The 27,781-nt window shown below is 40.6% G+C and overlaps 1 protein-coding gene across 5 annotated transcripts in view; it reads right to left on the reverse strand.

The window, feature by feature from the left end:
* Positions 1–27,781, reverse strand: part of TENM1 (teneurin transmembrane protein 1) — a 316,457-nt gene that overhangs the window by 184,889 nt on the left and 103,787 nt on the right. For all 5 annotated transcript variants that reach the window (XM_069986814.1, XM_069986815.1, XM_069986817.1 and 2 more), the window contains exons 8-9: positions 23,421–23,618; positions 21,388–21,588 (exon numbers count right to left, since the gene is read on the reverse strand). In XM_069986814.1, the coding sequence (XP_069842915.1) occupies positions 21,388–21,588; positions 23,421–23,618 (399 nt within the window). The remainder of the gene's footprint in view (positions 1–21,387; positions 21,589–23,420; positions 23,619–27,781) is intronic.

A 27,781-nucleotide genomic window follows, 5' to 3' on the forward strand; every position in this document is an offset into this window, starting at 1 on the left:
ACGCATCGTGAAAACGGCGTCTACCCTCATTGGATGGCTAAACCACATGACCTTGAATCTTAAATACTTGGCTCCCACCTCTCGACCGCAGATGAGCTTTCAACCTAGCCAGGGAAAGATCTTGCAGCAGGGAGAGATAGGTTTTAGTGCTGTTTTGGTTAGGCATTCTTACTACAGAACCCAAAAGTCCTTTTCAGGGCTAAGACCAAGCGAAAAAGTCATCTCTGAATCAAAAGCACTTCTCAGTTCTAAGAAATAGATGATATAACAGCAGCATTAGCATCAGCATCAGCAGGTGTATTCATTCCAGTACCCTGTGTGTACAAGTGACTTATAGTGTCCTTGTTTAACACCACTAAGGGCACGTTATACATATTGTTCCAAAAGCCCACTAAGGAAACTTGATATATACTGTTCCAGTAGCCCAGTAAAAGGCACGTCATACATACTGTTCCAGTAACGTTCGTACAGCATTATGCGTGATACGCGCGAATAACATGACGCTCTGCGGACGCACACTGGAATCATGTATGTAACACTGCGCAAGAAATACGAACAAAATGTGTGAACATTGCCATAAATGTTCGTAAAGCGTTCGCAGATATTTTTCCTTCGCAACTGCAGAGAGTGACATTATACTGCAATTTTGGGGTGTTTGGTACACCCAGGCATACCCCCCCTAATGTCCCAGTGTCATTCCGGAGGTGTTGGCATCGTTAAGGGAGGTTTCATGGGGGACTTGGTGACCTCCAAGTGGTCGAATTTTGATTTTCAAGTGCCGCAATTTTTTTTCTCATAGACTACAATGGGATCGAATACTCGTTTAAATAGTTGAATATCGGTGCCTATTCGATTCAAATTCTCGAAAGTTGAATATTTCACTACTCGCTCATCTCTATTGGTTATGTCATCGCAGAGAAATAGTAAATTACTGATGTCGTTATTATTAAAACTAATGTATATATAATAGGTGGATTCTCGTTTTTTTTACATGATGAAGTGTTGAATTGCCTGTGAACACAAAGCCCCTTGCAATAACCAATAATTCCATATGCTAATAAATGTTTCTGAGAAGTTGGTGTTTTTCTATTTCCTGTAATACATGTCATTACTTTTCTGTCTTTGATAGTGATTAACTTCCAGAAGTCTCCTGAATGTCATGAGAATAAACTACTGCTGCCCAGAATGAAGCAAAGACGCCATGCCCGGCAAGAAATAATACCTGCTCTAAATGCCTTAGATGTGATAGACATGTAATATTGCAATTTGTGCTCGTTCCTCTGTGATTCAGAACTCAATTTTCACAGTGCAAAAACCAAATCAATACAACTTTACAGAACCAGCTGCCGATGGTAAATATAAGGACATATATTTCATTTCATAGGATGGAGGCATGGAAATTGATATTACGTTAAAGTATTACTCATTCTCCTTAGGGTAAAGGTTTGTTTGACAGAATACATTAAGCTGTAGTCTTAGTACAGGTTTTCGGCATTGACAATAGTTTGCAAACATGCAGATGGCACATTGTAGCTGAGCAAACGACATTCATGGATATCCAGAAGACTTTTCATCACTGTGTACTTACTATTGCAGCACAAGAACCAGGTTATTTGCCTTTAAGGTTATGTTCACACTAAGCAAAATTAGCAGAATTTTTGCTCAGTGAAATTTTTGCCACAGGAATCCTGTCTGCCTTATGCTGCATTTACACGGAACAATTATCGTGCGAATTTTCATGATAACGATCGCATTCGAACGATAATCGTACAAGTAAACACAGTGAACGATCAAGCGATGAGCGAGAAATCGTTCATTTTGATCTTTGAACATGTTGTCAAATCGTTTTTGGTCATTCGCAAAAAATTCGCAGATCGTTCCGTGTAAACAGTCGGTAACCGATTTAACCTATGTGCAAGATAGGCTTAAGCGATTGCAAAACGATCGTAAAATTTTTTTCCGTAAGGTATATCGTTCCGTCTAAACGCTGATCGTTATAAAAAAAAATTGTTACTTCGAAATTGTTAATCGTACGATCGGGCGAATTATCACTCAGTGTAAACGCAGTGTCACACAGCATGTCTAAGGAAGAGCTCATGTGCCTCCGCTCAAAGAATTGACTTGTCAATACCATGAGCGGAGAGCCGCGGAGAGCTGACACATGATACTGAGGCAGGTGGGATTCTGCCGTGGAGAGCTCCGCCTCAGAATTCCGCCCGATTTTGCTCACTGTAAACAGACCCTTATAACTCTCCCTTCCAATCATTTTTTTTCTCTTTGTTATCTCTTTTTTCCCTTCGCATATTCTAAAAACCAGCTTTGCAGTTGTTTCAAACACTGTTCAGAATTTTTTACTACAGTCTCTCTTGGCCTCCACATACACCTGAATGTTCAGCATGGCCAAATGTGCATGTATCCACTATAGGCAGAAGAGGGGTAAGCCACAGCCAAAACAGTCAGGAAACAAAAATCCAGCACACCTGACCAACATCATCTGTCAGTAAGCCCTGAGGCTGCCATATACCATATACAGTCAGATGACTGTAGTATAAAGAATATGGGCACCTTTTCTCAATCATATGTCAGACATAGCTCGTAGAAATAAGAACAGCTTTTTGGAAAATGTAGAGACTTTTTGTAATTCTGCATAACTCCGTAACTACTGGAACTATTAGTCTGAAGCCTCAAATAAAGCAATTCAACCATTAACGAAGCTTTGATGTCCATCTATTGAAATTGTGTTGATGACTAATAGTTCGCTATAATAGATGCTCCAAATGAAAGAAATCATATGCATCCATTTAATTACCTTTCTTTTTAGACAATTTGTTTAAAGAATATGTAATTTTAGTCTAAGCAGAAGCTGGCAGAGACAACGTTGTATTACTATTCAATAGAATAAAGGAATGGCATCAATATAATATAGCCTGCTTCTATAGAATGTTCTATGCTCACTTCCTTGAACAATTTATCTTCAGACTACCATGTGTATAACCTCCTATGGTTATTCTTATCTGTCTTCTAGCACTAGTTATGTTTTCCTCTTGCTTCTGTTTGTCTTTGGTATTGGGGTCTCACATGGTCAGGTTATGATTATTTGTCACATAAAGGTTATGGTGTTTTATTGTCCTTGATTTTTCTAGGCAGACAAGAAATTGTGTAAAAGCATTGTTCTTACTGGAGATTATAATGACAGAAAACATAAAAACAACATTTTTATTTTTTATCAGTTATACTGAACATGGAGGTAGACAAATCTTACCAAGATCAGAGTATAGGACAGCATACGCATTACTAACCAAGTACTAACATTTGATTTAATGGGATATTTCTCAAAGAGCAGAGAATTAGTGAATTTGGTTTCCATTTTACAGGATTAATAGTCTGGGAATGAAGTATAAAAGGTGCCAACTAAATCAGCATAAATGATGCAGAACGTACATCAGTAGTGGATTGTCCTCTAATGTCTATGAACATCAGCTATAGAAAATGGCACTTTTTTGCTTAGTAGCTCTACTTTGTAACAGAAAAACATATTTAAGATAGGATGTGTATAATGAAATTATTATTATTATTATTAACAACACAATTTGTCTTCTTTATAACTACTAGGTGTTATTGGTGACATTTCCATAACAGGGGTTAACTGTAGAAATAAAAAGGAGGCTCTTATAACCTGTTGGGCCTGAGATGCAGTTAGGCATGGATGCAAACATGTTCTGCATGCACCCTGTGGCACATTTGCCAACAAATGTGGCACCAGGGCTTTTAGATCCTACCAGCTAGTACGTGACTAAAGCTGATACCCCAGTTGGGGTAAATTCTTTATTGGTGATAAATCTGGAAACCAGACAGGCCTCAATGTGGCAGCAGGATATCCTGCACATATCATTGAGCTGTTAATGTCCTTTATATCACTACTAGGGGTGACCAACTGGCAATGGCTCCCCAGATCATTATACATTTTGCGCAATGTGTTGTGGCGCACCTATGATGTATGGGTATGGCGTGGGCACCTGTGACCAGACAATCCATGCCGTACCCCTATGCCATTATTTCCTATGAAGCAAGCTCAGTTTTAATAAATCTCCCTCACAGTGTCTAATCAGACCCCTCCTGTAAGAATTTAAATGTCTGCCGAAGACATAATTTACGATAAATTTCTATTAACATTTTTTTAACATCATATGTTTTTCCAATTCAGCTAGAGGATAATATTGCAACTATGTTAAAGAAAGAATAATGGAATCATTAACAAAAAATACAAATGACTTCTCTCACCTTGGGCTTTTATAGCAGCCTGGTTTTTATTTTATTTATTTATTTATCTTAGTGCATAAGTATGTTTTTTGTTGTTGCTGCATTCCAAGTGTTGTAACTTTTATTTTTACATCATTGTAGCCATATGAGTCTTTTTCCCACCGGCTTTTATTTGTGGGACATGTTGTACTTTTAGGCTTTGCTCATACACGGCTGTTCCTTGTGAACGACCATTGTTTAACACTACTTATGGCCGGAATTAACAATCATGATCAATAATTCCGGCCGTAGGTAGCATTAAACAACGTTCATTTACATGGAATGTCCATTGTTTATACAGTGTGTGAAAATAGCCTTAACCCCTAGACGACCCTGGACGTACAGTTACACCATGGAAGTCTGTCACCAGACGACCCTGGACGTAACTGTACATCTTGGGTGTCTCTCCTGCTATGAAGCGCGCTTCATAGCAGGTGGGGGCCGGCTGCAGTAAGCCGGCACCTCACCGTTAATGACAGGCTGCAGCGATCATGCTGCAGCGAGTCATTAACTCCTTAAACACAGTGATCGTGGCGCGGCCGCGGCGTTTAAGTGTGAGTGACAGGGGAGTCCCCTGTCACTTACCGACACTGTCACTGGTCCTTTTTAATGATCGGGACCCCCGCAGTCACACTGCGGAGGTCCCGATCATTAAAACGGACCACCGGAGGTCTCTCACCTGCCTCCGTGTGGTCCATTCGGTGATCTGCTCACTGAGCCTGCACAGGCAGGCTCAATGAGCAGATCGCCCATCTCACTGATTAATGCTATGCCTATGTCATAGCAGTGATCAGTGAAGAAATCAAACAAATGTATGTAGAAGTCCCCCAAAGGGACTTCAAATGTGTTAAAAAAAAGTTAAAAACACCAATACACTACCCCAAAGCCCCTCCCCCAATAAAAGTTTAAATCACCCCCCTTTCCCATTATATAAATAAAACATATAAAAAAAAATAAAAAAAAAATAATGATGTTACATTATATATAAAAAAATAAAATAAAAACTGATCAAAATGTCCGATCTTTACAAATATGGTATTAATAAAAACTAGAGATCATGACGGAAAAAATTACACCCCATACAGCCCCCAAACCGTTATAAGCGTCACAATAGGCCCATTTTATTAATAACTAATTGCCAAAAAAAAGGATTTCATTAAAAAATATATATAACATTAGAAAATCTGTGTAAACCTGCATATGGTTGTGTTCGGGCTGACCTATAGAATAATAGTATCATGTCGCTTTTACCATATAGTGTATTACGTAGACAAAGGAACCCCCCAAACGTTACCATATTGCGTTCTTTTTTGCGATTTTACCTATTTATATCTTCATAAATAATAATTTTGAAATTCTGTCATACATGGTATGGTAAAAGGAAATACGCCATTACACAGTACACCTATTCCTGTAAAAAACAAGCACTTACATGGCATTGTAGATAAAAAACTGAAAGTGCTAGAGCTCTTAGAAGGGGAGGAGGGAAAACGAAAACACTAAGATCAAAATTTGCACGGTCCACTGGGTCATTTTGGGCCTGGTCCTCAAAGGGCTAAAGGGAATCTGTCAGCTGTAATTCATTTACATATTTTAAAGAGAATTGTGTTGTCACATTCTAACTTTTTTTTTTTTTAACCTAACCTTGAGAGAGTTATGTGAGGGCTTGCTTTTAAAGGAAAACTTTTTACTGGTAATATTTTAAAATTCATATAACCTTTTTGTTTTCTTTACTTTTACTTAAAAAAAAAATGACATTACCATAACCAGCACTGTTTTCTATTTGTGAAATGAGGAAAGTATCAAAAATGTCTGTATCCTCCTGGGCATTGACTGTTGAGGTAATGATAGTCCTCTCACCTGATCCTTTACATGACATACAATCCTATATCATAAATGAAAGGGCAAATGTGATTGTTTTCTTCAAGCAGTCATCTTTATATGTTTTATTAAAATGACACCAGCATCATCAGCTTGGCCTATGAAGATTGGTGATTCATCACTGGATATCATTTCCATCCAGCCATCTGTACTCCAAGATTGCATCTCCCAAGCCCCTTATAACCTTGTTTTTTTTTCTAAGATGTTAGTGTTTAGTTTGGATTTCTTTGTCTTTTCTATAGGCAGATCCCATTTCATTCAGCTGATTTCTCACCATTCTGTTACAAACATTCACTTTTCCATCTATTTATTTTACAAGTTTTCATTCAAGCTGGGGCAGCATGACTCCACCACTACAGAGCAAGGCTTTCAAACTTCCCCATTGTGTACAATACATATTTCATATATTGCACTATTTAGTAATCATATACCTGATATCCCTTATATGCTTTCATTTATATAATAGCATATGCATGCATATATACAGAATACATCACATATACATTTTGCAGCAGAATTTGGTTTGTATTTTACTGAAGGTTAAAGAGGTAAAAGGTAAATTTTTAAAAAATATATTACTGCCCTGTCGGTAAACATAATAAACATGTTATGCTAACCTTCTCTACACCGGAGAGGTTGCATCTGAAAACGGGGAAGAGGTAAGCAGAACATGTCTATTATATTTACCAACAGGGCAGCAATATATAAAAAACTATTTAAACGCTGGATAACCCCTTTCAACCATGAAGTAAATAGGAGCTCAGCTGCAGTAACCCAGCATGGCCGCTACACAATGTATGGTGCTGTTTGGCTCTGTTCTCTGTGTCTGCATGTAATGCAACTCTGGCAAAAAAAAAAAAAGTTTTAACCCCCACATGGAATATTAATGGCTTATCCTAAGGATACACTATCATAAAGAAAATCCTAGACACCCTCTTTAAATATGTAATCTGCATTGAAAACAGGCCATAAAGTCACAATGATGTACCTTAGTGTTTCAAATCCTATTGCAATTAAGAAATTGTGTCTGGATAATATGGTGGAGATTGAGTATGGGTAAGGGCATTGTATGAATGGTAATATGTACTCACAAATCTCTTAAGCTATGACATTAATGGTCTGACATTGCATGTATAAATCCTAGTAAATCCTAGTGAAGATAATATTTTCTTATAGAAGCGGTTGCATATTGTTTAATGCCCAGAATGGTTGACCTTTTTTAGATGATAGAAAAGTGGAAAGTGGTGAATTACATGGAGCTAAGTGTGTTAATTTTGTTCTGGTCTCCACGGTGGCTGACGTGTTTGATGATAAAGTAATGGATTGCCGGCTAATTATATATTTAACTTTTCTATGTGTAACAGAAAAAAATATGTCATGTTTAAATCAGAGGAGAGTATATTCAGATATATATGTATACTAGAAAATGTACCCGGCGCTGCCCGGGTATAAAGTGTCAGTGTGTATAGAGGGTCCTGTATACCTGTAGTATAGAGTTGGTGGAGGTGCTGTATACCTGTAGTATATAATTCGGGGGTCCTGTATACCTGTAGTGTATAGTTTGGGGTTCTGTATACCTGTAGTACAGAGTTGGTGGAGGTGCTGTGGCAGTGTTATCCAGTCAAAGTATGGTGGCATTGGTCAGGTCTGGTATGGCAGTGTTATCCAGTCACAGTATGGCGGTATTGGTCAGGTCTGGTATGGCGGTGTTATCCAGTCACAGTATGGTGGTATTAATCAGGTCTGGTATGGCGGTGTTATCCAGTCACAGTGTGTCGGTATTAGTCAGGTCTGGTATGGAGGTGTTATCTAGTCACAGTATAGCGGTATTGGTCAGGTCTGGTGTGGTGGTGTTATCCAGTCACAGTGTGGCGGTATTGGTCAGGTCTGGTATGGCGGTGTTATCAAGTCACAGTATGGCGGTATTGGTCAGGTATAGCAGTGTTATCCAGTAACGGTGTGGCGGTATTGGCCAGGTCTGGTATGTCAGTGTTATCCAGTTAAAGTGTGGCGGTATTGGTCATGTGTGGTATAGCAGTGTTATCTAGTCACAGAATGGCGGTATTGGTCAGGTCTGGTATGGCAGTGTTATCCATTCACAGTATGGCGGTATTGGTAAGGTCTGGTATGGCGGTCTTATTTGGTATGGTATGACAGTGTTATCCAGTCACAGTATGGCAGTTTTGGTCAGGTCTGGTATGGCAGTGTTATCCAGTCACAATATGGTGGTATTGGTCAGGTCTTGTGTGGCGGTGTTATCCAGTCACAGTATGGCGGTATTGGTCAGGTCTGATATGACAGTGTTATCCAGTCACAGTGTGGCGGTATTGGTCAAGTCTGGTATGGCGGTGTTATCCAGTCACAGTGTGTCGGTATTGGTCAGGTCTGGTATGGAGGTGTTATCCAGTCACAGTATGGCGGTATTGGTCAGGTCTGGTATGGTGGTGTTATCCAGTCATAGTATGGCGGTATTGGTCAGGTCTGGTATAGCAGTGTTATCCAGTCACAGTTTGGCGTTATTGGTCAGGTCTGGTATGGCGGTTTTATCCAGTCACAGTTTGGCGGTATTGGTCAGGTCTGGTATGGCGGTGTTATCCAGTCACAGTATGACGGTATTGGTCAGTTCTGGTATGGCGGTGTTATCCAGTCACAGTATGGCAGTATTGGTCAGGTCTGGTATAGCAGTGTTATCCAGTCACAATTTGGCGGTATTGGCCAGGTCTGGTATGGCAGTGTTATCCAGTCACATTGTGGCGGTATTGGTCAGATGTGGTATGGCAGTGTTATCCAGTCACAGTATGGCGGTATTGGTCAGGTCTTGTGTGGCGGTGTTATCCAGTCACAGTATGGCGGTATTGGTCAGGTCTGATATGACAGTGTTATCCAGTCACAGTATGGCAGTATTGGTCAGGTCTGGTGTGGCAGTGTTATCCAGTCACAGTATGGCGGTATTGGTCAAGTCTTGTAAGGAGTTTTTATCCAGTCACAGTATGGCGGTATTGGTCAGGTCTGGTATGGCGGTGTTATCCAGTCACAGTATGGCGGTATTGGTCAGGTCTTGTGTGGCGGTGTTATCCAGTCACAGTATGGCGGTATTGGTCAGGTCTGATATGACAGTGTTATCCAGTCACAGTATGGCAGTATTGGTCAGGTCTGGTGTGGCAGTGTTATCCAGTCACAGTATGGCGGTATTGGTCAAGTCTTGTAAGGAGTTTTTATCCAGTCACAGTATGGCGGTATTGGTCAGGTCTGGTATGGCGGTGTTATCCAGTCACAGTATGGCGGTATTGGTCAGGTCTGGTATGGCGGTGTTATCCAGTCATAGTATAGTGGTATTGGTCAGGTCTGGTATGGTATGGCGGTGTTATCCAGTCACAGTTTGGCGGTATTGGTCAGGTCTGGTATGGCGGTGTTATCCAGTCACAGTATGGCGGTATTGGTCAGGTCTGATGTGGCAGTGTTATCCATTCACAGTATGGTGGTATTGGTCAGGTCTGGTGTGGTGGTTTTGGTCAGGTCTGGTGTGGCGGTGTTAAATGTGACGTGTGGAGCTATTACCTACCAGTCCTGATGCTAATTAGTGAGGGAAGATGGGGCGTCCCCAGGTGTAGTGCTTAGGGCAGCAGCAGCTGGTAGTACTACCCTGTATACCTGTATAGATGGAGTAGGGGCTCCTGTATACATGTACTGTATAGATGGAGTAGTAGGCCCTGTATATACATGTACTGTATAGATGGAGTACGGGGTCCTGTATACATGTACTTTATAGATGGAATAGGGGGTCTACCAGTTATTACTGTGGATGTTGTGAGGCAGCTTCCCTAGCAACCACAACTCCCTGTGAAAATAAAAGTAGTAATCCTATTGGTTGCTAAGGCTCCCAACTGCCGTTTTCTCTGGGCAGCTGCAGCTAATTATATCTCCTGTGTGCAGTGTGGAGATTTTCCAATTCATCTCTATGGGGCGCCGCTCTTCCCCCTCCCCCTCCTCTCCTGTACATCTGGCGGGGACGGGACCTTCGCTAAAACCTTCTCGGGCACCCAATGTATCTGTGTGCTAAATTTGGGGTCAAACGGTTCAGGGGTTTGGAAGTCTATATGGGACAGACAGACTTTCATTTTTATGATATAGATGTTGTCATTCCATTCCTAGTGCAGAATGTTAAGTTACTACACAGTAGGAGGTATGCTTACACTTCATACATAAACCAAGGGCTAGGTCTGGCACCAGAGGGTTTCTAGCTTTGCTCCCCTGGATAGTGGTGAGTGTGATGGTTAGGGACCCACTTGAATTAGGTGGCCTTAAAATGGGCTTATACAATTTGATCATCTAACTTGGTCTGTACCTCAGAAATCGCGTCCATTGTAACAACGGCTGTGATCACCGCGGAACTTACGTTGTGTGAACATAGCCTGAGGATGTGGCCATGTCTAATTTTTTTTTCTAAATTTGCGGTACATAATTATAGGAATGATCACAGTCTCATGATTGGATGCACTATGAAGTATCCATAATATTGTCAAATAAAACACTGTATACTACAGTTTTAATGATTTATTAATTAAATTTTTCTTCTTTTTTTTTTTTTAATGCAGAGCGAAGGTTACAAAAAATATAACACAAACAAACCAGTGTGATGCAAAACTACAAACACGATTCATACCCAGGCCCAGTACTACTAACTTCAATGTGTGCATTCATTTATGAGTACCCTTGGAAACTCCTTTGAAAACAAAAATACCACAGTAGCTGGAGACTCCCAATTGCAAGTAAAGTTCAAGTTAAACTGAAAGAACACTGTTACACTCTAACAAAAAACAAAACAACACAAAAAGCATGTTTGCCTCTAGGCTCTGTGCGAAAATGTAACTTGTTAAATGGAAAACAATAAAAACCTAGAAATTCAGATTCAAGAGCCCAGTATTATTGTAAACCAGTACCTGATTTACATCACACAATTGAATAATGGCTGAACTGGAGAAGGTGCGGGGGGGTTGGGCGACCAAGGTCATTAAGGGAATGGGTGGGTTACAGGACCAAGACAGGTTGTCAAGATTGGGGCTTTTTAGTTTAGAAATAATAGACGTCTTAGGGACGATCTGATCACAACGTACAAATATATGAATGGACAGTACAGAGATCTTTGTAGTGATCTTTTTACTCCTAGGCCTGTAACCATGACAAGGGCGCATCCTCTACATCTAAAGGAAAGATAGTTTCACCCTCAGCACAGATGTGGATTCTTTACTGTAAGAGCAGTGAGACTTTGGAACTCTCTGCCATATGATGTTGTCATGGCCGATTCATTAAATAAAATTAAGGGAGGCCTGGATGCTTTTCTTGAAAAATATAATATTACAAGTTATGGGCACTAGATTACATGTGATAGGACGCTGATTCAGGGATTATTCTGGTTACCATTGGAGTCAGATAGGAATTTTTTCCTTGTGGTGGGGCTATTGTCATCTGCCTCATAAAGGTTTTTGCCTTCCCCTGGGTCAGTACAGTAGGGTTTCTATAGGTTGAACTTGATGGACTCTTGTCTTTTTTCAACCTTATTAACTATGTTACTATGTAAATGTGTTTACTGTGAATAATGAATAATGTGTGTTTTTTTTTTTAGTAGAAGTCGATTCAGACGTGGCATTACGGATAACTGTATGTGTATTTTGTTGTTTGTTTAAAATTTTCCATCAAACCATTTAGGTACCATGGTCAGCTCTACCACAGTATTTGAGTGGTTATGTGACTGTCAGGCTATATTCAAACAATGTTTTTTCCTTTCTGCTTTTGAAAATGTCTGTCATTTTGCTGTTTGCCCGCCCAACAGTGTAATGAAGTCTGTTGGTACATTATTCTAGTTTAGGTGGACTAACTGTCCTTTGGGTGTGTCTTTAATTGAAAAGTCCATTGAATTTAATAGTAAAAACATTGAAAAAAGAAAAACTGTGTGTAAACAACTTAAAACTAATCTGCATAGTCCATCATTGTATACACTGTGTGCATTGCACGTCCGCCAATTCATTGACTTCAATGCATTGCATTGAAGTCAATTAAATTGCGGCAAAAACTGATGTTTTTTTATATAGAAAAAGTGGATGCCTTGTCTCTTTTTTGAACGTTCCTGAGCACAGCTTAGGCTAAATTGTTATGGGATTAATTTGCTTTATGTGTGCCTCAGTATATTTAAGTGTGGGTTTTAGTCATTGTGAACACCAAGATTTCATACTATTGGGGGAAGGGGAAGATAGGATTGTATACATAGAGACAAAGAATTGACTCTGTCCACATGGACACAAAAAGTCACCATATTAATATATAAATTATTCTTTCAGTGTGTGTCTCTCTCCCATGGAACATACCATCAAGCCTATGGATAAATATGGCCCTTAGTCCAATGAATCAATAACTTCATTGAGCTGAGGCAGGTGGAAGTAGAAAGTTTTACCCTGTCTTCAACAATAAGTAATTATCTGGTTGTATTTTCTTGCAAAGGGTATTTGTTGCTTTTTGAAAAGAAATATGTTCGACGTTTGGAAAAAAAAAAAAATCAAAAGCTTTCAAGCACTGGAAGTCAACGGAATTTTAAGCTGCTGAATGTGCACTTATTTATTCACAGAGACTACTGCAAACTTGTCAAGTTGTCAAAAGTCACAATGTTTTATTTTACTGTTAATTACAATCTAGAGTTTTGTAACTATCCTAAAAAACCATTGTGCTAACTTTCAGTAGACAAAATGTCACATTTTAAACAACTCTAATGAGGCGGGATGTCACTCAGATGTACAATTGTTTTCCTGTTTACCTTGCGATTTTGAGTTATATCCACAAAACCTTACCCTTTTCTATAAATGAAGAAGATATCACAGGTGTTTACTTGCCAAGAGCCAACTAAAAAGTGACGGGAATGTGAACACTCTTCAAGGAAGAACTCAACAGTAAATGCCTAGTTTACTTACTTAGATTGCATATTAATAGAGCCAAACAGACAGAAGGACTAGAGATGAGCGAAGTTTTGAAAAATTCTGCCAGGTTCTCCAATTTAAGTTGTAAAATTTGCAAACTTGCAAACCAAACCTTAACTGCACTAAAACATCTAAAAAAAACTGTATACTCACCTGTCACCTCTCACTGTTTACTCACCTCTCCATGCTCCTACGAGCAAGAGTGAAATTCCGCTCAGCCAATCAGTGACTGAGACAAAACAGTGCCACAGCCAGAGATTGGCTGAGCAGGATGTCAATCTTGTCTAGAGAGTCACAGCTCACTGGCTGCAGAGCGGACCCATCTCAGTCAGTAATTGGTTGAGCTGGTTGGAGGCAAGGGGTAACGGGACACACACATATATATATATATATATATATATATATATATATATATAACAAAGCTTGCAAACATTTTCTTTGTCAACTAAGCACATTTTTGCACCCTTTACTTCACTTATCCCTAATAAGAACTCAGTGCCAATGGAATTGGGGAGGATTCTCATGAAATAAGCTGGATTCCACAATCTTTAATGGTATAGTTGTATCTTTTTACAAATCATACTTACATTTGTGTTACTTTATTATTACTTATGTAGTCATCATAGAGAGTTACATCCAAATGTAATCTGCAGCATATCCAGCATCCACTGTTTAGAGCAGCTTACAGTTTGGAACACCCAGTTACTTTGATACTAAAGGTGTGCTCCAGGGAAAAATATTTTAAAATTAAGTGGTGTCAGAAAGTCTTTCAGTACTTATCAGCTGCTGTATGTCCTGCAGGAAATGGTCTATTCTCCTAAAAGTAATTTACAAATCTGTATAACTTTCTAACACCGTTTGATTTAAAGACATCTTTTTCTCTAGAGAGGAAATAATAAAGTTTGGATATTTTAACCTGTGTGAGATGGTTATACTGTACATTACAGAAGCAGTACTCTTTGCTTGCTGTCTGGTAAGCTTCCTTCCACTATTCTACCTTTGGCCTAAATTGCACCACATAAATGACAGGACACTTTATGCCATTGGTGATCTGTACCTTCCCCTGTTTTGGTCTATCCTATGAGGAACAAAGGGCTCCCCAGTGTTAACATCTATGGTTTATTAATTTATTTGACTATTAATATCTTTAAGGGGTTATCCAACATTATAAAACCATGGCTACTTTCTTCCAGAGAAAGCAAAACTCTTGTCTCCAGTTCAGGTGTGGTTTGCAGTTAAGTTCCATTCACTTCAAAAGTTGCAAAAAGTTGCAAAACCCCACCCAAACTGAGGACAAGAGTCGTGCTGTCTCTAGAAGAAAGTGGCCATGTTTATCTAACACTGGATAACCCCTTTAAGATTGGAGGTTCAGCTTGTTCCTGGTGGATAGCTGGTCACTAAAGATGAGGGAACCGGGTTCGGGTTCGAGTCCATCCGAACCTTAACGATCGGCATTTGATTAGCGGTGGCTGCTGAACTTGGATAAAGCTCTAAGGTTGTCTGGAAAACATGGATACAGCCAATGACTATATCCATGTTTTCCACATAGCCTTAGGGCTTTATCCAACTTCAGCAGCCACCGCTAATCAAATGCCAAACGTTCAGGTTCGGATGGATACGAGCATGCTCAAGGTTTGCTCATCTCTACTGGTCACCCATGCTTAAAGCGACTCTGTACTCACAATCTGACCACCCAAACCACTTGTACCTTCGGATAGCTGCTTTTAATCCAAGATCTGTCCTGTGGTCCGTTCGGCAGGTGAAGCAGTTATTGTCCTAAAAGAATACTTTTAAACTTGAAGCCCATGCCAAACGGGAGTATCTGTGCACTAACTTTGCACCACCCCTCCATCCCTCCTTCCCACCCTCTTCATCATTAGACCGCATAAGCATTGCATGATGGGAGATGTAGTTTTCCGGCTAGCGCCATGTTGAATACAGATAGAAGAGTTGAGGTCTATTACTTGCCTCCGTGCGGTTTGATCGGCTTTCTGGTCACTGAGTCTTCCACAGGCAGGCTCAATGAGCAGAATGCCTATCACACTGATCAATGCTATGCCTATGGCATGGCAGTGATCAGAAAAAAATCCATTGCATACCTATTTAAAACAGAAAAAATTCATTGCATACCTATTTAAGAAAAAAATCTAGTAGTGATCAAATGAATAGTTTGGTACATTCCTAAACAGGTGGAAAGATCTGGTGAGCTCAGAGACGAGTTCTTCCCTTGGTAAAGAATAGAGATGAGTGAACATGTGTGCTTGTACGAACATGACGCTAATTGTTCACTTTTGCTGATCACAAACAATTTGTACAATGACCAGAATGGTTATAACAATCATTTTCTTACATACTCGAACCTGCGAACGTGCGCCACTGCGTAATTTAAGCTTTGCACCTGATTGTCTGTACGCATGTGCATAACTCTAGACCGAAACGTAGGCAATCTGTATGCAACTGAGTACCCAAAAAAGTACGCGAATGCGTATGCAAATGAGTACGCAACTGCGTAATTTATGCTTTGCACGTGATAATCTGTACACATGTGAGTAGGCTGAAACGTATGCTTCTACTGGATGTTCATTATTTGTTTGTAAATGTTCGGCGAACACGAACCGATCGCAGTCTTTTTTTTTTTTAATGTTCGTGATCTAAATCGAACATTGGGATGTTCGCTCATCAATGGTAAAGAATAAATCTTTCCCTACATATAGCCAAATCGAAAACACGCTTAGGATGTTCACACAACGTAAGTTATTATGGGTTTTACACAGTTTTGCTGTTATCTAGATGTATTCACCCACACCAAATTTATAGAATCATCAAATCTCAGTCCAACCCATCACCGCTTCCTGCTCCTGGCCCCCACCCTCCCTGTCGGCATCACGTGTCCACCGTCTCTTCAATGAGCTGGGTTAGCGATTCTAATCCAGCCCATTGAATCCGGCCCCACACACTGTGCCTGCCCCCCCTCAAACAGTGCGGTCTCCTGCACAGTGCCCCCCCCCAGCTCACCCGCAGCCACCACCCGCTGACTCAACTCTGCTATGCCGCTGGCTCAACTCTGCTGTCACTACCTCAACTCTGCTATGCCGCTGACTCAACTCTGCTATTCAGCTGACTCAACTCTGCTGTCGCTACTTCAACTCTTCTATTCCGCTGACTCAACTCTGCTGTCACCTCAACTCTTCTATGCCGCTGACTCAACTCTGCTGTCACTACCTCAACTCTGCTATGCCGCAGACTCAACTCTGCTATGCTGCTGACTTAACTCTACTATGTCGCTGACTCAACTCTGCTATGTAGCTCTACTATGTCACAGACTTAACTCTGCCATGTCGCTCTACTATGCCGTTGACTCAACTTTGCTATGTCTCTCTGCTATGCCGCTGACTCAACCCTGCTATGTCGCTCTCTTTTGTCGCTGACGCAATTCTGCTATGTCACTGCCTGCTACATCATGGACCAATCAGGCATAAGCATTGCATGATGGGAGTTGTAGATGTAGGCTAGCGCCATGTTGAATACAGATTGACTTTTAAAAAAACTTGTAACTATGGAACGAAAGCAGCTAAAAAGATGGGAGACGGCTCAAAAGACCAGCTAGGTTTGGGAGCTTTTTTTTTTTTGTTCTTGGGGGAATACCCCTTTAACTTTATAAACCCCTTCCCACCCCGTCCCTAACCGTTAATGACAGACTGTAGAGATCGCGCTGCAGCCTGTCATTAAGCCCTTAAACGCTGCGATCGTGGTGCAATTGCCGCGTTCAAGTGTAAGTGACAGGGGAAGTCCCCTGTCACTTACCGATCGGGTCCCGATTGTTGTAACGGACCTCCGGAGGTCTATTACTTGCCTCCGTGCGGTTTGATCGGCTTTCTGGTCACTGAGTCTGCCACAGGCAGGCTCAATGAGCAGAACGCCTATCACACTGATGAATGCTATGCCTATGGCATGGCAGTGATCAGTGTGTACAATCAAACAAATGTATGTAAAAGTCCCACAAAAGGACTTCAAATGTGTAAAAACATATAAAAATAAATAAATAAACATATAATATACTGTAGCGTGCAAAGTTGTCCGATCTATTAAAATATAACAATCGCCATCACTAACGGCGCACGGCGTAGACAGAAAGAGGGTAAAAATGCTAGGATTACAGATTTTTTTGCTACATTATATATATAAAAAATTTTTTTTAAAAAGTGATCCAAACATCCGATTAATACCAAATATGGTATTAATAAAAAATAGAGATCACAGCGGAAAAAAATGACGTCCCATACAGCCCCATAGATGAAAAACTAAAACCGTTATAAGTGTCATAAAAGGGCCCATTTTATTTATAATTAATTGCAAGAAAAAATGATTTCATATATATATATATATATATATATATATATATATATATATTAAGAGAATCTGTGTAAACCTGCATATGGTTGTGTTCGGAATGACCTATAGAATAATGGAATCATGTAGCTTTTACTGTATAGTGCATTACGTAGACACAGGAACCTCCCAAAGGTTACTATATTGCATTCTTTTTTTACGATTACACCAACTTATATTTTCATAAATGATATATTTGGGGTTCCATCATACATGTTATGGTAGAATGAAAGACGCCATTACAAAGTACCACTACTCCTGAAAAAAACAAGCACTTACATGGCCCTGTAGATGAAAAAGTGAAAGTGCTAGAGCTCTTAGAAGGGGAGGAGGATAAAACTAAAATGCAAAAATGAAAATTTCGGTCCACTGGGTCATTTTGGGCTTTGTCCTCAAGGCGTTAAAAGGTCATATCGCTTGCATTTTTTATGATATGTTATCTATCGCTTGCATTTAACTGATATGTTATCTATGTTCCTCAAGTCAGTACAATTACAACAATAGGCAACTTATATAAGTTTTATTTTATTTGTTGGCTTTTAAAAAATGTAAACCTTTTTTTTTTAAAAAAATATTGTTTATAATTGCTCTATAACCTTCCTTATAACGCTTTTAATTTTTGGTCTATGGGGCTGTGTGAGGTTTCATTTTTTGCTCCATGATCTGTTCCTTCTATCAATAGCTTGCTTGCATATATGTGACTTTTTAATTCCTTTTATTACAATTTTCTAAATTTTATATGACCAAAAATTAGCAATTTGCGCTTACGCCTTTTACCGTGTGAGATCAGGAATGTAATAATTGAATTGCTCAGGTGATTCCACACACATTTAATTTAAAAAAAAATTATTTATAAAAGGGGAACAGGGGGTGATTTAAACTTTTATTAAAAGATTTTTATTAATAAAAACACTTTTTTCACACACACTAATTAGAAGTCCCCCCGGGGCATTGATCTCTCTTTGAGAACTATGCAGTGCATATATACTGCATTGATCCATGGGATCAGTGCTCCATTGCTGAGGCCTGGGTAGAAGAACGGATGGCCCCTCTGTGACCCGTCTCTCAACTCCCCACCACTGCAGGACGTACTGGTATGTTCATATGCGGGAAGGGGGTTGTATGTATTAACCATTTAGGCCATGTTCACACATGGCACAAACAGTGGCCGTTGTTTGACATGGCTGTATCACAGAATCGCTGCTATCTAAGATGTTCACCCAGCCGATGCTGCAATATTGGCTGGATGAATATAACTTCATCTTAATTGTAATGAGGGCACATTAGGGTGTGCCGCACTCCAATTAGCTGTAGAACACAATGTTAAGTGCAGTAAGAGCTGTATTTTAGATTGTGTGCACAGCCTATTTTGTGCGGCCGCTGTTCATTAAATAGAGATGTCAGTGCTTTGTGCGTCCGCATAGAACACCAGCCGTAGTGTATACAGTGTGTATACTCGTATGAAGTACCCCTTTAAGGCAAGTAAATGGAATATACTTTGAAGTCTGAGTCAGTCATCTGACCTCCACCTGATTGAGCTCACTTTTTACTTGCTGAAGATAAAATTGAAAGCAGAATGATCCACGAACAAGCAGCAGCTAAAAAGGCCAAAGAAAAGCCCTGGCTCAGCATCTCAATGGAGGAAGCTCAGCATTTGGTAATATCTATGTAAGGTTTTTGCATCTGAATATTAAAAATAATCCTTACATTTACAGTTCTTAGTTTATCTAATTACTTTTGTGTATGTAAAAGGGAGGGTATGTGTAAAAAATTGATGTCCTAAATGGTTGATGCAATATTCTGATCCAATGTGGGTCGTCTGTATTAAAGTTTCATTGTGTGTTCTTATCCATGGAGATATAAACTTTTAAATTAAAAGAGGCGATCTTTCCTGATCTGGCAGCAGGCCGTCAAGACAGGTACGTCTTTATAAGGCTGGGTTCACACACAGTATATTTCAGGCAGTATTTGGTCCTTATGTCAGGTCCTCATAGCAACCAAAACCAGGAGTGGATTAAAAACACAGAAAGGCTATGTTCACACACTGTTGAAATTGAGTGGATGGCCGCAATATAACAGTAAATAACTGCAATTATTTCAATATAACAGCCGTTGTTTTAAAATAACAGCAAATAATTGCCATTAAATGGCGGCCATCCACTCAGTTTCAACATTGTGTGAACAGAGCCTTTCTGTGCTTTCAATTCACTCCTGGTTTTGGTTGCTATGAGGACCTGACATGAGGACCAAATACTGCCTGAAATATACTGTGTGTGAACCCAGCTTAATGTGTAAACCCCCGACATGAACCAAATTGAACATCTGGATTTCATAACAAAACATAAAAAATGTAAAAATAATAACAATGTAAAAAAAGTGAAAGGACCTGAATATGCTGAATGCATGGAGAGTTGAGAGAAGTTGAGAGAAGTTGTAATTTTTTATTGCAACAAGTCACTCATTGGGTCTAACACTATTTACGTAAAAATCTGAATAATAATGGTATTAAGTAGAGATGACGTACCATGTAAAAAATTAGGTTTGCCAAGTTCGCACATTTTTTGCTTAAATTTGTGAGTTTGCAAATCGAACCTTAAAGCGACTCTGTACCCACAAATTGACCCCCCCCCCCCAAAAAAAAAAACTGCTTGTTCCTTCAGATAGCTGCTTTTAATCCAAGATCTGTCCTGGGGTCCGTTCGGCAGGTGATGCAGGTATTGTCCTAAAAAACTACTTTTAAATTGGCAGCCCTGTGTCAAACGGCCGTGGCCTAGATTGTGTATGCATTAGGCTGTCACACCCTCTCTGTCCCTCCTCCCCGCCCTCCTCATTATTAGGATTGCTCCAGGCAGATTTTTTTACTATTTCTCACCTGTGTCAGCCCAGCACATGGGCTGGATCGTTAAGGCATCTGTGCAATGTTCAGATGGGAGAAAATGTTCTAGGGGAATTTCTAATGATAAGGAGCGTTGGGAGGAGGGAAGGAGGGGTGGTGCAAAGTTAGGGCACAGATATTGTAGGCCACGGCCGTTTGACACAGAGCTACAAGTTTTAAAGTAGTTTCTTAGGACAATAACTGCATCACCTGTGGAACGGACCCCAGGACAGATCTTGGATTAAAAGCAGCTATCTGAAGGTACAAGTGGTTTAGGAGGGACAGATTGTGGGTACAGAGTCGCTTTAATGACCTGCACTAAAACAGGTAAATTTTTTAGCTGTTTTGGTGCAGTTTTGGTGCCATCTTTTCCACGCTTCCCCGGTGTCTTCCTCTTTAACCCCAGTGATTTAGCCAGTGATTGGTTAAGTGGGCTCTCACTCTCCAGACAAGGATGACAGGCTGCTCAGCTAATAACCATCCATGATGCTGTCCAATCTCAGTCAGTCACTGATTGGCTGAGCTGGCTTTCACTTCAGAGATGAGAGTGATAGTCTAATCACCGTCTGCCGCCCTTCTGTCCCTGTAGAATGAATGGAGCCGCATCATACAGAGAAGGGAATTCCCTCCTACTGGGGGCGGCCAGGCCGGCCTCCAGTGCTTGAGCACTGGCCGGTTCCGGTGCATAGAACGGCGCCGTGCACGGGAACCGGGCCTCGGTCCGAAAAACGGACCGTGGCACCGGCTTCCCCGTGCCGGCGCCGTTCGATCAGTGGGTTCAGGTTAAAGAGGATGTACCTGGTGGTACATCCTCTTTAAGAAGTATGTAGGGATAGATTTATGCTGCTGACACATTTGGTTTACATAGACTGGATGCAATAATTAGGCTTGTACACATTATCTGCCTTGCCTTTGTGGTTCATTGTTAGTAACAGCAGAGAACTAAATAAAATAAATGGGTGACTCTGTGACAGTTACCTGTAGAACAGTCTGCTCCCGTCCAGTGTGGTTCACAGCTACAGATACCACTGTCCATTAGAAAGGTCCCATGGCCAGAACATTGTTCTTGGCAAAGGGCCAGGGCATTCTCGCAGTTTACACCACCCCAGCCAGCAGTACAATGGCATTCTCCTTGCACACAAACACCATGATCAGAGCATGTTGGATCCAGGCAATTTTCTGCATAGTAGGAAATGTAAAAGTTAGTGAGATATTAGATGCAGGTCAAATATTATGCATACAAAAGGCAAAGTAAAATGAATTAGATGAGACAAGTGTATTACAAAGGGTGTCCCTTTCTATAAGATACAGTTACCCAAGGTGTTATAGCAGAGATGGGGAACCTTGGCATTCCAGCTGTTGTAAAACTACCATTCCCAGCTTTAGCTTTGGCTGTCCAGACATGATGGGTATTGTATTTTACAATAGCTTGAGGGCCGAAGGTTCCCCATCCCTGGTGGTAAGTTTGTATTTCCTTCTGTTGAACTTTAAGAAGTATCTGTCTGTTTGACATTTCATAGCATCAAGTAAGAAGTTTTGATCAGAGCTTAGGTGCAGAGACCCCCTACCATCTGTAAATGGACCCCAGCTGAGTGTTTTGCTTGTCCGTTTCTGATCACTGTCACCCCGTACAACACTAGTGCAGCAAACAGGGTTGAGTTGCATAAGGCCTATAAGGAAGTACAGGTATGGCAGTGGCACTCAGAGTCCATTTTTACACACACACACACACACACACACACACACACACACACACACACATATATTATTTTTTCTTTTGTGTAAGCGACAGGTTCCCTTTTAATGGGGTATAACTACAGGATATGTCTTCTGTGTCCTATAGATACAACTCCTAGTGCACCTTTGATGGGAATTTCCCTTGTAACTAGAGATGAACGAACCGGGTTCGGGTCCAAGTCCGAATGATCGGCATTTGATTAGCTGGAACTGCTGAAGTTGGATAAAGCTCTAAGGTTGTCTCGAAAACATGGATACAGCCAATGACTTTCTGCCGCCTGAGGCAAACCCTGGCTGCCGCCGCCCCCATCCCGTCGCGCGTTGATTGCAAACACCCCCCCCCCTGCGCGCGGCTCCACACTACGCTGCTGCGCAATCTTACTCCCCCCCCATCCCCCCGTCTCGCGCCGCTACACACTGCACCACTGTGCACCCCCCCGGAACTTACCGGAGCGCAGGGCAACACTCCTGGTACCTGGTGCCGCGGCGGACGACTGCGGCGCACGCACGCGACCGATCAGGGACAAGACTGCTGGGCGACGTAGGACGGAGAACCCGGCAGTACGTGGGGACGCCGGGGAACGTGGGCGGCAGGATATGTGGTGAGGCTGTGACTGCCGCTGTCATTTTAGCTAAGTTAAACTTAACTAAAATGACAGCCGTGAGGATCTTGCCGCCCCCTGCAGGGATGCAGAATCTGCCGCCTGAGGCGGAATACTCATTCCGCCTCATGGCAAAAGCGGGCCTGCTTAGGGCTTTATCCAACTTCAGCAGCCACCGCTAATCAAATGCCGAAAGTTCGGGTTCAGATGGACTCGAGCATGCTCGAGATTCGCTCATCTCTACTTGTAACAATTATCATTTTGATTCTGATTACCATGGCTACATTAATAAATATGTATACTGGTGGGCTGCAGTCACATATATCCGATTACTTCATCTGGCAATAGTAGTGTTTGTTCCTTCCTTTAAGTGAAACAATGCTGTGTTAAGTTCGCTTTGGAGAGAATTGATGGCTGCATACATTCCTTTATTATTGGAAATATATTATAGAATAGGAATATGGTTGTAGCTGACAATACTTGACCCTAAGTGTTTTCACAATTATTAGAATGAATAAAGTAATTCTTTATATTGCTGGCTTCATTCCGTTAGCTAGACAAGGCTATATATAAAAACAGGTTTGCATTAGAGAGTTACTTTTTTATGTTGGGTAGAAAGAGCTTTATTGATTTTTGTTTCTATGTAAAATATATATAGACTCTATAACCAACCTTCTTCACAGATTTCTCCTTTATATCCTGGTACACAGATACAGACACCCATAATGCAGGTCCCATGACCTCCAGAGCAGGTTGGGTCTATACATTGCTCTTCTGGCACATCGCATTCTGCTCCTTTCCATCCATTCCTGCATACACAGTGCCCCTTTTCATATTCACCATTACCACTACAGAGTACTGGGCATGAATCTAGAGAAAGAAAAAAATAAGTGACCACACAAATACATTGTAAGGTCCATGTATACATAGTATATGCATTGTATTTACAACAAAACAACAGAAAAGATCCGTGTGGTTGCCACAAAAATTCCCTAAAGGTTAAAGATTTGCCTTTGCATATAAGTATGGAAGGTTATTCAACACCTTGGGGGAGATTTATGAAAGTGTGTAAATATAGACCTGGTGTGAACTGTCCACAGCAACCAATCACAGCTCCTCTTTTATTCTACCAGGGCTGAAAGCTGAGCTGTGATGCTGGGGACAGTTTACACCAGGTGTATATTTCCCCCCTTTCATAAATCTCCCCACTAGTGCACCTAGTAGATTAAAGATTGCAAGTAGAGTGGCCAGTGCCACGGGCCAGTGATTAGCAAGAGTGACAGCCTGCTTAGCCAATCACTGGCCACTGCACCATCCCTTCTCAGTCAATGATTGCCTGAGCAGGCTGGAGGTGGCTGAAAACATGGTAGAGGAAGCAAGGGCAGCAAGAATATGTAAGTATAGATTCCTTGCAAAGTTCACAAATTATGCTGTAAAAATTTCCATACATCGCAATCCGAATTTTTAAAAGATTTACTTATCTCTAATTACATGTCATTAGATTTGATCGGTGTATTATTAAAGGGATTATCTGCCAGGTAAAATATTGTTTTAAAAACTGGCAGACTAGGTTTAAATGAAGTAAAGATAAATAAATGAAACAGTATTTCCCTCTCTGCTCTCTGAGGATGCTTGTTCCAATGCTTTAACAGGGCTAAGAAGTGAATATCACCAGGACCCAGTGAGCATCAGAATAGCAGCAGCAACAGGTGAGTAATATTTCATTTTTTTTATTTATCCAGTCTGCCCTTTAAAACAATGCCCCCCCCCCCCCCAGACAACCATTTAAGTGAAATGCGTTGGCTTATACAGTACCTTAACAATGCATCGTTGTAGTCTACTATAAAATAATGGCAACAGTGCTTACCTTTTCCTGGCCCTTGCAGTCTACTCTTTTGTAATATATTAAGTTCCTCCTGATTAAATTTCCAATGTTCTCCATGGTCTATTATCTTACACTTATACACTAGCCTCGCTCAGAGTTAGATACTTTTAAATTTAAGTGATCATAAATTCCCACATATTTAGGTTTAGATGCAAAGTACATTATCAGCACATGGGCTATAAAAAAAAAGGGGAGGCAGGAGACACTGTTACTTTGCTGGCTTTGCACTTTATCATCTTCTGACTACAGCAACTGTTGTCAAGTAGACCTAAAAACTAAAAAACTCCAAGCCTCTTCTATAAAGCAGCTCATTTATATTGTCTTGTCTGACCATCAGCTTCTTCTTTTTTCCATATGAACTTCTTAAAAGTATTGTTAGTATGTTCCACCAAATAATCAAGAGTGATGGTTCCAGCATTCCACAATACTTTATTTCACTTTCAAATTAAAAGACAGTGTAACCCATGTTGCTTGTAAGGATCAACGCATTTCATGAAATGCGTTCTTAATCCTGATCATGATTAAGCATGCATGCGCGTGAAACACATTCATTTAATTCAGATATGAAATAAAGTATTTGGACTTCTACATTAACCCTAGAATGCATACCTGGGGCCTTGCAGGCACGCTCTGTTACTTGTTTTCTATTTACTGCAAGATTATTTTAGTTAGAATTCTGAAACTCTAGGTATTCCTCAGGTATATAGTTGTTAGTCATTTCCAGTTGTTCATGTATTTTTATGTTACAGGCATTTTGGTATAACAACTCTTTTTTGTGAATACCCCATATTCACATACCTGGGGCCTTTTAGGCCCGTACTAGGTTTACATGTGATCAAAGGTCTTTTTGTCTTTACTGTTTCCCCCATTAGCTACATCTGGAACCTTTTTATCAAGAACTGTACTAAGCATTACCATTCTAGTGAAAATGTGACAGTGGATGAGCAACTTCTTGCATTTAGGGGACGTTGCAAATTCATTCAGTATATGCCCAGCAAATCTGCTAAATATGGTATTCAATTTTTCTGGATGTGTGATGCTGCAAGCTATAATGGAATGAGTGGTCTGATTTACTGTGGCAAAGATGTTGACGCTCCAGTCCAGAAGAACCTATGTTCTGACGTAGTAAAAACACTTGCTAAACCAATTTTCCATTCTGGAAACAATATAACAATGGCCAACTACTTCAGCCATCTAGAACTGGCCAATTTTTTGCTTCAGAAACAAATTACATTTGTTGGTACAATGAAGCAAGACCGCTGAGAAATTCCTCCAATCATGAAGCACAATCAACATCGACAACTTTATGATCGTGTATTTGGCTTTTGCAATCAAGCAACAATGGTGTCTTATAAAGCTAAGAAAGAAAAATCGGTGATATTACTGAGTACAATGCACCATGATGCAAGTATAGACACCAATAACAGGAAACTGAAACCCGAAATAATCTTGCATTATAATAAAACCAAAGGAGCAGTTGACAAGATGGACAAAATGATTGGAGAGTATGCGTGCAAGAGGCAGACAAAACGTTGGCCTATAGTTCTTTTTTATAATATGCTAGGTGTCAGCCCTCAATACCTATATTGTTTATAGTGAGACTCACCTAGAATTCCATGCCAACAGAAAGGACAAGAGACGTCTATATTTGACGGAACTTTGCTATGAACCTTCCATGATGGAGAGAAGCAGCACAAAATGCTTGCCAAGGCAAACAGAAGCTATGATCAGATGTGGTATACGTTTTCAGGAACATCCAGAGCCAAGAGATAAAAAAAGAAAGCGATGTTACATTTGTCCAGCAAAGAAGGACTGGAAATCGGAGCGTGTCTGTACTACTTGTGGACAAAATGTCTGCAAGGATCATTCTTCCGAACAGATAACGTGTGAAAGATGTTGCGTTCATTAGTAAATTCAAAAAGGAAACTTTGAAAAGAGATATTCCTGCAGCATGTTTACTGCAACTTTTATATAAAAAAAACTTTTAGACAAAAAAACGCTAATATAAAGAGTTATATTGAATGTGTATATTGGGCGTTTTAAGCCCGTTCAGTTACTTTTTTGTTGTTTTTTTGCACTTAATAATGTTTTATTCACATCTTAGGATGCATTGCCACTAGCGCTGGTGTCTGCCAGGAGGTGATCCGTAATGGATCTGATCTCTTGGTATCTCCAGTTAAGGCTGCCGGAATGCTCGGATTCTACCAGCCTTAGCTGGCGTCACCAGGTCGTCAGATCCATTACAGATCCCCTCCTGGCAGACAGCAGCGCTAGTGAGAATGCATCTTTACTTTGCAATTTTCAAATAAACTTTGAAAAGTATTTTTATTAGAGTTATTCCATGTTATTTGCACACAGGCCTAAAAGGCCCCAGGTATGTGAAAGTGTAGATTTTTATGGTCATGCATTCTAGGGTTAATTGTGCAGTGCTGGAACAATCAGTCTTGATTGTTCAGTTTATTAAGATGTGATTGGCAATCTCAGCATTCGTGCACCCTCTAGAATGAACTGTGACCTCCTTACTAAGGAGGTGAGCTGACTGTTACTCTCTTACATATTGTTGGATATTCCACCAAATGCTGTATTGATGTGCTGCCCTTAGGGAAGTGTTGCCCAGAAGACCTATGTGTGGATCATCAAGTGTCTGTTGCTCCATAATATGAAAGTGTAGCGACTCTCTTTACAGCCATATATGAAATAATACAGAGGTTGCCCAGTGATACAAAGGGATCAAACTTACTTTAGAAAACAAAAGTAATTCCCTGGCTTTGTCATTTTTATAGTGCCTTTTAGCAAAGGATGAGAAATAGACCGACCACCATTTAAAAATGAATTTGCATTGCAAAACAATCCCAGCACTGCTCGAGAGGGGTCAGGAGCATGTTGTGGGCAATGTTAAATAGCTGCCTGATGTTACTGATGTTACAGTGACATTGGGCAGCTATTTCAGATTGTGTGTGGGCATGGTTTAGCCCGCATGCAATGTCTGCAACATGCTTCCACTCCATCTTGTCTCAGAAGTTCCTCCAAGACAACTAGAGGAAGCGCAGCGTCGGAGTGCAGAGCAGGTAGGACTTCCTCTGCAGTCTAGATAACCCCATTGGTAGCTTTTTTAATATAGTAAATCCAGCGTCTCGTCCACACTGTG

Source organism: Dendropsophus ebraccatus, chromosome 10 (genome assembly GCF_027789765.1).
Source record: "Dendropsophus ebraccatus isolate aDenEbr1 chromosome 10, aDenEbr1.pat, whole genome shotgun sequence".
In the NCBI taxonomy this organism is placed as follows: Eukaryota; Metazoa; Chordata; class Amphibia; order Anura; family Hylidae; genus Dendropsophus; species Dendropsophus ebraccatus.